Source organism: Meleagris gallopavo, chromosome 3, assembly GCF_000146605.3.
Source record: "Meleagris gallopavo isolate NT-WF06-2002-E0010 breed Aviagen turkey brand Nicholas breeding stock chromosome 3, Turkey_5.1, whole genome shotgun sequence".
In the NCBI taxonomy this organism is placed as follows: domain Eukaryota; kingdom Metazoa; phylum Chordata; class Aves; order Galliformes; family Phasianidae; genus Meleagris; species Meleagris gallopavo.
In genome coordinates this window covers 30,405,798-30,414,928 of record NC_015013.2, presented here as the reverse complement: position 1 = coordinate 30,414,928, position 9,131 = coordinate 30,405,798, and the positions used below count along the sequence as shown (strand labels likewise).

Here is a 9,131-nt window from a genome sequence, read left to right as displayed (position 1 = left end):
CCGTGGAGCCCAGTGCCTGGAGGGCAGGGCACACACTCCTGTTTGTTTGGAGATGCTGCAGCCTGCAACTTTCAGAGCTCTTTCTGGCTTCACAACTTAATGTTTTGTTTTTAAGTTGGCTGACTAAAATCACATTAAAATACCAATGTTTATAGAACAAAACTGAACCTCTGCAAGCCAAAACCAATCTGCAGAGAAAAACATATATTTAATATCGAAGGTTTTTCACAGTAAAACCTATGTTGTGCATTGTTGACATGACGGAAAGAACACAGAACCTTCCCACTTGCAGGTTAGATGAACCGAAACTGAAGGTGGCTATTTGTAAAACAAATCTATGTAATAAGATGAGAAGTGATAGCCTCAAGTTGCGCCAAGGGAGGTTCAGGTTGGATATTAGGAAAGATTTCTTCTCAGAAAGAGTGTTGAAGCAGTGGTATAGGCTGCCCAGGGAGATGGTGGAGTCCCTGGAGGTATTCAAGAAATAGTGGCATTGAAGGACATGGTTAGTGGGCATGGTGGGGATGGACTGTCGGTTGGAATTGATAATCCTAGATGTCCTTTCCAACCTGAATGATTCTGTGATTCTAGGAGAGGAAAGGTCTGCTTGCAGATGTTCATGCCATGTCTTCAGTGTATTACAGTACAGCAGATAAGCTATTGCCTGGAGTCATAGATCCTTCCTTATCTGTCTCCTCTGTGCCTGACTTCACAAGTGATTGTAGGTCATTGCTGCAGGCCTGTTTTGATACTCTTCCCTTCCAACTCAATGCATGTTTTCTATACTTCTTAAAGGAGAAAGTATCCCTTCAGTATCCATTCCTAAAGCTGAGAAGTCAGAATTCTCTCCCTTACAGATATTCCGAGGGATCCAAGCATGCACGAAGAGCCAGCCGAGTGGAGACCCCCAAGCCTTAGCTGAATGCCCTGCTCCATGTTCGTGCTGCCAAAGCTTACATGGTCAGTGGAAGGCTTCCTGCCCTGGAAAGTTGTGCTCCAGCACTTTTCTCCCCCACCTGAAGAATGTTGCAAACCTGAGGAAATGTTTTCATTTCTCTGTGTTATTTTAGTATCTCAATCCTGGACCTACTGATAGAGGGCTCGTGTCTGTGACAAGCTAGTCCCTCGTCAGTACAGCTCAGTTATCACCAGTCAAAGTAAACACTACTGGAACTCTTCAGTGTTACTGCTTTTTTCTCCTTGTATTTATTTGGTTATGCTTTATCCTCATTCTACAGGTTACCCTTTCCCTACTGCACCTCCTGTGGATCCATTTGCGAAAATCAGAGTGGATGACTGTGGAAAAACGAAGGGATGCTTCAGGTCAGTCTGACATAAAAACGCAGGTACCTTTACATTTGCAAATGCTGACTGATTGCATTCAAGAGTTTGATCAATGTTCCATATTCGTTTGAATATTTTTTTATTATTTGGGAACCTACCCTATAGTGTAGGACTGCTTTATTTAAGTAAATTAGATTATTTAAGGATATCAGAGGTGTGGACTAGATTAACTTACAATCTTTGCATTTTCTTGAAGCGCTAACTTACAAAACAGGGACTCAGCATTTCAACACAGTAACACTGTGCGTATGTATTGCTTGTCATTATGATTAAACATTATACGTTCTTATTCTAAGAAGGTAATATTTGCAAGCAATTAACAGTACTGCTTCAGTTTAGAGTAATTTATGTTTTACCGCCACTCTACCAAAGTACATTCTTTTAGTTTTTCTTGCAGAAACATAGTATCTACAGCAAGAAATTGAAAGGCAAAGTTTGCATGTTTTTCCATTTCCATTTAGGTACGGCAAACCTGGCTGTAATGCAGAGACTTGTGACTACTTCCTAAGTTACCGTAGAATAGGAGCTGATGTTGAATTTGAGTTGAGTGCTGATACCGATGGCTGGGTAGCAGTGGGATTTTCCTCAGACAAGAAAATGGTAAGGTTCATAAAGTTCTTCACGTTAATAGTGTGAACACTTTTGTATGCCAGAATATCAATACTTTGTATTTTATCTGTCAGAAGCAGAGCATGTATATAAAAACTGACTTCCTGAAAGCAAAGCACCCAATAGTCACCAGAAGGACCAGAAGCTAGGTCTGCTGTCTCCTCAAAACTGCCTCGTCCTTAGTAGCATGTCCTTTCCCTTCTTTGCTAAATAGTACAACAGTGTTTTGGTTTATCTTTGAGCGTTTGAATATTACTAGCTTTTTGTCTTTTTATTATAATATCCTGTTGAGTTTTTCATGTTGGTGTTACTTGGACAAAAGGCACATCAGGAACTAAATATCACATAGTTCCATTCTTAAGTAAATCATCTGTCTTTCGCAGATACAAATACGGCTTTCACTTAAAAACTCTGGAAATCCTCTTGTTTCTTTTATCTCTGTGTTTTATTCCAGGAAAGCCATAAATATGTGACAAAATGACTACTATTACTACTTAAATATATGTACTCTAGAAAGCAATCCTGTTAGGATTTCATCTTCTATCTCTCCTGGATTTTACTGAGTTTTGTTTTATGCTCATTCATCTACTTGGTTGTTTAGTGAAGAGCCTTATTTGTCATTGTGTTTCACTGGGCAAAGAGGCGCATATACTGTTTGGACTTAAAAAAAACCTGAGCAATAGACAACTTCTGCAAACGTGTTTTGTTCGTGATCCTTGTAACACGTTTAGGATTAAAATGTATTTTATAACATTGGTCTTCATATGCAGAGACATTCCTGAGTATATGGAAAATACTGTCTGTGTTCTAGATTGCTAGTTAGAGGAGAGTGCTTTCTTGTTCAGTTTAAGCACTAATCAGAAAAAGTATAAAACATGGAAATCGTGCTGTAGAGCCGTGAGAGGCAATGGGAAGACTCACACTAACTTAGCAACATTTCATCAGACCAAAAATGAGAATCAGAAAGAAAATATGAAGACAGGTGCCTTTCTCTCATCAGTAACTATGTCTTGAATATGATGCTGCAAATAAACACAATGAAGAGAGGAGCAATCTTTTGTGTTATAAAGAGTGTTGTGAGGTATGGTTTTACAGCCAAATACCAGGAGGAGTTTGGATGCTGGAAAGTACAAGTAGTCAACAGGATTTTCAAAGCAGGTCAGTTGCTTTAAATACTTGTCCCTAAGCTATTAGAGATCATGTTAATAGTTTGTAACTCCTGTGTACCTGTACTACCACTTCAAAGCAAAGACACTGAATTTCAATGGTTAGTCAGACGTTGGAGAGATAATTTCTTTCAAGTACAATTAACCCTTCTCAGTGCGATCTTGCCAGGCTCTCTGCCACACCTCTCAACCATCCTGTGCATTGCAGTATCACTTCCCCTCCCCGTGCTCCCTTGCAAGCCCACTCAGTCCAACCTGTCCTATGACTTCAGGTCCATTCAGCCTGTGTGTGCAGTCCATCCAATGCAGCCCCATCTCTGTTCCCACCCCTGCCCCCATTATATTCTCTGAGTTCCTCCCTCCCATTTCACTCAGGAGCGCAGATAAACTACTCGGCCTGCCTGCATGATAGCCCTCAGTCAGAAATATGACTTTCTGCAGGGCAGGTGGCATAAGCACAACTCCCAACCATGAGGATGTGTGCTGTAGCCCATGAGCTTGCCTGAGCAGGCAGAGTTGTGCTTGTGCTTGGTGGCTGGAAGGTCTGTACAGTATGATAGTCCCTGGGACACACTAGCTATGCCTTTAAGCATATGTTACCTTTCAGCCCAGGTGGACCAAACAGCACATAAAGTCACATCTTCCAGTAATAAGAACGAAAGCAGAAAGATTTTCATTATAACTTTGATGCATATGAGAACTACTGGTCAGCTAGACTAAAACAGCTGGTGTTTGCCTTCCTCTCTTGTTCCCCTGATGACCTCATCCCTTGTCATAACTTGAGGATGTTTTGGAATCTGGGATACTTTAATGATAAAATGACTTTGCATCACAAAAGCTCTGCTGTGAGAAAAGGGCTGTACCCTGATGAAAACAGTGTGGCCTGGATAGCCAAAAAGTTCAAGGGAAAAAAAGTGTTTTTGGGTTGTCAGATTTTTTTAACTCCTGTGACCTACTTCTTTGTCTCAGATAACATTACAGTTTTCCACTCATAAGCTTTTGTGCCTAATTAGGATTTTGTAATGTCATTCTGTTAAATGAGGTGCAGAATTATTTTTTTTTCTGAATGTGGAAACAGTTTTTTTTTGTTGGTTATTTTGTTTGCTTGTTTGTTTTGCCTCTTTGTACTTAGAAATCAGAGATTGGTGCTCAGAGGAAAAGAAAAAATTAAACTTAGAAAATAAGCCATGGAAAGCAATGATAGGCTCAAGACCAAAGCTGGAAAGTTAGCCTGCAGTAATAATAGGTACAGAAAGGCCTTCGCAGGCATAGTTCCAGAGAGATGCACTGTGCCCTTTTTCATTCCTTTCCCCATAACAGCAAACTGACGGATGGTCATGCTAGCAAGCGCTGCTTGCGGCATCAGTGTGACCTATCAGAAAGACTTGTATTGGAAGAGTAGGACCTGTGTCTAACACAGTAGTGATACCTAGTAGAAGTGGCATTCAACAAAATGTCATGCATCAAACTTGCAGTGTTTTAATGGTTCATGACAACAAGGCATCTACAAGACAGTGCTCCTAAAATTAATACGTGTATGATGCAGTGCTCTGCAACTTTGACAGTTACCTCGAATAAACTATTCTAACAACTGTTTTAATGTTTCTGTAAATGACTTACACAAACAATTGCCTCACACTTCTTTATATCCCTTGTTTCTTTGATTGGTAGTTTATACGATGGGAAGGGGCACAAGTTGATTAATCTTTTCTTGTATTCTGCAATATTCTGTATTGTTGCTGTTTGCTGATCATTTTCTCTTAAGATAAATGAGAAGTTATCATAAGTGAACATGAGATTAGAAAAGACAGGCTATAGTTTAGGATAATAGTTATACAGATTTAGTAGATTAATCTTCTCTAACTTATATTGCTTTTCTGTCCGCAATTCTGATACAGTAGATTTTGCACACATAAAGGAATCAAGACCACCAATTTTACTGAAGCAAGTTCCCAGAAAATCACACATTGCGAAAGAAAACAGCCTTCTACTCATCCATTGTGTGATGTCAGAGTGATTTATGCCTTATAAATGTGTTGTGTATGTTAGGTTGTTTTGGATATTAGAGAGATCCAAACAAGAATGCAGAGAGAATAAGTAATTGTTAGTATTTAGTCCGTGCTGTTCAATCTGAATGAAGAAACATTTCTAGGGAAAAGAATACTTATGTATTTGTAACTTAGAAGGGAGTGAGAGATCCAAGCCTTGATTGTTTTTAATAGTTGAAGTTGTATAAGTAAGTGAGGAAATGCTTTGTGACACTTGTTTTCCTTCTGCAAAAATGTTTTTACCATGTAGGGAGGAGATGATGTCATGGCTTGTGTTCACGATGATAACGGAAGAGTCCGAATACAGCACTTTTACAATGTTGGTCAGTGGGCTAAAGAAATCCAGAGAAATCCTGCTAGAGATGAAGAGGGGGTTTTTGAAAACAATCGTGTAACTTGTCGATTCAAGCGTCCTGTATACGTTCCCCGAGAGGAAACTATCGTAGATCTGCACTTGAATTGGTACTATCTGTTTGCCTGGGGTCCAGCAATTCAGGGTAAGTTGGTATCTGTGCTACTGACAACTTACATACCAAAATAGATAAATGTCTTTCAGTGACATTATTCTTACTTATATCTCCCCCCTTTTTTTAATGAATTAAAATTTTGGCAGCATCAGTCTTAAGAATATAGAAACAGGAAGGTGAGATAGCTAGCAGAGTCCTACATATCATATTTTCTTGGTTATGCAGCTATTGTTCTCACTCTCCAAAGCTAAATTTAAGTTAGGACAATTCATGACTGGAAGTTCTGAATTCCTCTGAAGGATGATTATTGTTTATTTGAATGTCATTTGTTTTATTCAGAAGTTTAATTTCAGAAAGCAGAGCAATAACTACTCACTGACATTGTAATGCTGCATGCTCCTCTGTGTATGAAAATTAAGTCTTTCTACCTATTTGTTTGATAAATCTTTAGAAATCTAATGCAGCTGATGTTATTTCTTTCTGCCCTTGCCTATTAAAGGTTCTATAACTCGTCACGATATAGACTCACCACCTGTATCAGAGCGTGTGGTCAGTATTTACAAGTATGAAGATATTTTCATGCCATCAGCTGCCTATCAGACCTTCTCTTCTCCATTCTGCTTGCTCCTCATTGTTGCACTGACCTTCTATTTATTGATGGGAACCCCCTGACCTCTGGAAAGTAACGAGAATTTGCAGTGAAAGTTTCTCAGGATGGATGGATATATGATGGATGATGCGTATTTCTATTGGAATTTATATCACACCACCATTGTCATCTAGCTGCTTTTGAACATAGTTAGCTTCTCAGAGGAATGAAATCACCATCTTTTGAGTGGCTGAGTGGTGACAAATCATTTAAGAATAATGAATGAACAAATAGGAGACAATATTCAGTGTTGTGACTACTTGCTTAACGAAGACTTTTGTAAAATAAGTGCGTGCGTGTGTGTGTGTGTGTTTGGGAGGGGTGTCTGTATGTGTGGTTAGGAGAGTTTCGTGATGCACATCTTATCAAATAACAAAAAAATGCCTTCCAAATCACTCAGAAAGCAAATTTGGGAAAACATTATAATGCCATTTGGTACTTCTGGTGCAGAGAAAGTCCAAGTGTGGTTTCTGAACTTAGGATCAGGATGCTGACACTGCAGTAAAAAAGCTATCCTTCCATAATGGACAGTTGGATTATTATTTTTTTAATTAATATTTATCAAGGTTTATTTGCTCTGGTACTTTCAAAAACTAGCCTTGCATAATCAAGCATGAACAGGATTTTTTTAATGGAAAGAAATGATCAATGTCTTTATAACAATAGTGTTTCAACAACCTTCTTGAAAGAAGTATCTGCTTGTTTTGTGTGAGGTACCTGCTTGTGTGAGACATTACATTATGTAAACAAAGGGAAAGGAGAATGCAGTCATTTGAATTCTCCATACATAGGAAAAGCAAGTGTAAGCCACAGAGAACACTGAAGTTTCTAACAAGCCATAGCACATCCTCCCAATCAATGAAGTATTTTTTTCTTTTTATTTAAAAGTAGTAATGTTGCTGATATGTAAATATGATTTTAAATAGTTGTGCAGTAGTACCAAGAAATCTGTTTTTCTGTGTTGTATTCTTGTATATCCTGTTCAGGTTAAAGGTGAATATGGGCAGCAGATATTCGTTTACAAAGAAATGGAAATATAACTGAGATTATTTGTAAGGAGAGATAGGAATTAATAAAAAGATTAGCATCTTTTCTTTCATCAAATCATTCCTGAAACATAGTTACAGTGGAAAAGATGGGTTAAAGAGGAAATGCACTTCAATTTTTTATCACCAATAAATTATACGAAGATGAATGCTAAATATTATCAAACTGTAAAGTGTCAAAATACATTTGAGCCATAGAATGTTCTGAACACTGAATTTGTGTAGAGAATTTCTGATATTCACGTGACATGTATAGGTGTAGCAGTTGAGTGTGCTTGGGTACAGTTGCTCATTTGTTTCCCAACTTGCATTATTGCACCAAAATTCTCTCTAATGTGATGCACTTAAGGACTCTGTAACGTAGGATCTGCTAAAATACGTGATAGACATTCTTTGTATTTTCATTCCTGTATAGAGTGTAAAAAAAGTAACAAGCTTTGCTGGGTTTGCATCATTTTTCATGGAATGAAGTTAATAGCTTTTTTTTTTAGGCTCTACATTCCTGAAAGCAATTCTTCAAGTATGTGAAACAGGCTTGAAAAGGAATCGCAAACTCTATCACAAATACTTTACTACTATTTCTAGAGAAAGATTTCCCAGAGACATGTAACATAAAGACATCAGCATTGATGTCTTTAAGGATTTGTTTGCTTAAAATTGCTGGACTAAGGTTAAATAGGGGCGAGAAGAATGCAAATTGAAGTGAACTTTGAAAGTGCATATAGTGGCTTCTTTCGTGTAAATTACCTTCCACAAGTTGAATAACCAACTCACTATCTGATGAAATATGTAGTGGAAGCCACCTGATAAGGAGGGTCAGCTTTAGACATTCATGATTGTAAAACAGAGGTCTAAGATTAGCAGAAACAGAGAGCTGAAGTCTTGGATAATGAGTTTTATAGTAAGCAGCCAGGTGAAGTGAGGAAGTTATTAGGGCTAATTCCTTCTCTCCTGTGTTAAAGCATAGGCAGTTTAGGGAGCTGAGATACCACAGCCCCTTTTCTGAAATTACAGCTACTCAAAGTAGCCTCGGGGTTACATTAGTTTATGGCCTTGTAATTTACTGCATTTCCCTGATTACCCACTAAAAGGCTAATCTAATAACTGAAGAATACTGAAGTGTGATAGAAACCCATTTGGGCTCCTTTAATACAGTGCTGCACTTAGGATAGCCTGGCTAGACCTAGGCAGAGACATATGTTAAATATGGCAATACTAATACCAAGGTAAATATACTACACAGGTATTGCTGCTTTGCACTGTAAAGCACACCGCAGGGAGTCAGAGCTGTGTAAAGGCTGAAAGTTCAGGCTCTAAAGCAATAGCGAGGTCAGAGCTGAAGCACAGCCACTTATGGGAATGCCCAGTGCAAAGCATAAACTGCTTCAGGCCACAGGTGTACCCATGTTCTAAATTAGGGTAGAAATACAATTCCTTTTTTTTTCCCCTTCAGGTTACTTTTAAGCATTCTGTCTGGTGTTTTTGTTGTTGTATATTTCTCTTTTTGAAATATTAGCGGAGATATGCACTTCTAAATGACCTTGATCCTTGAGCTTCAAAATACTTAATTAGCACTAATTAAGCATTTCTGATTAATTGGGAGGAAATAAAAGTCCACAACAAGCAGCAAAGCAATCTATTATTTGGCATTTACATTTATGGCTGAGCTATTATTACTCCCTGGTAAACTGCTCTAAGATTTTGTATACTGCTTCACAGGTATTAGAAAAGCTACTGTGCATTCTCTAAATTTGGCAGAATGTTTAAGGAGAACTGAATATTGAAAATAACGATGATAAATT

General features: G+C 38.3%; 1 protein-coding gene across 1 annotated transcript; it reads left to right on the top strand.

Annotated features, from left to right (window-relative positions):
• The first annotated feature begins 475 nt into the window (after window positions 1-475).
• Window positions 476-8,767, top strand: FRRS1L (ferric chelate reductase 1 like). The gene is made up of 5 exons (XM_031552799.1): window positions 476-960; window positions 1,239-1,323; window positions 1,806-1,944; window positions 5,418-5,664; window positions 6,134-8,767. Exons 1-5 carry the CDS (start codon window positions 774-776, stop codon window positions 6,304-6,306), a joined length of 831 nt encoding a protein of 276 aa, XP_031408659.1. The 5' UTR covers window positions 476-773; the 3' UTR covers window positions 6,307-8,767.
• Window positions 8,768-9,131: the final 364 nt, after the last annotated feature.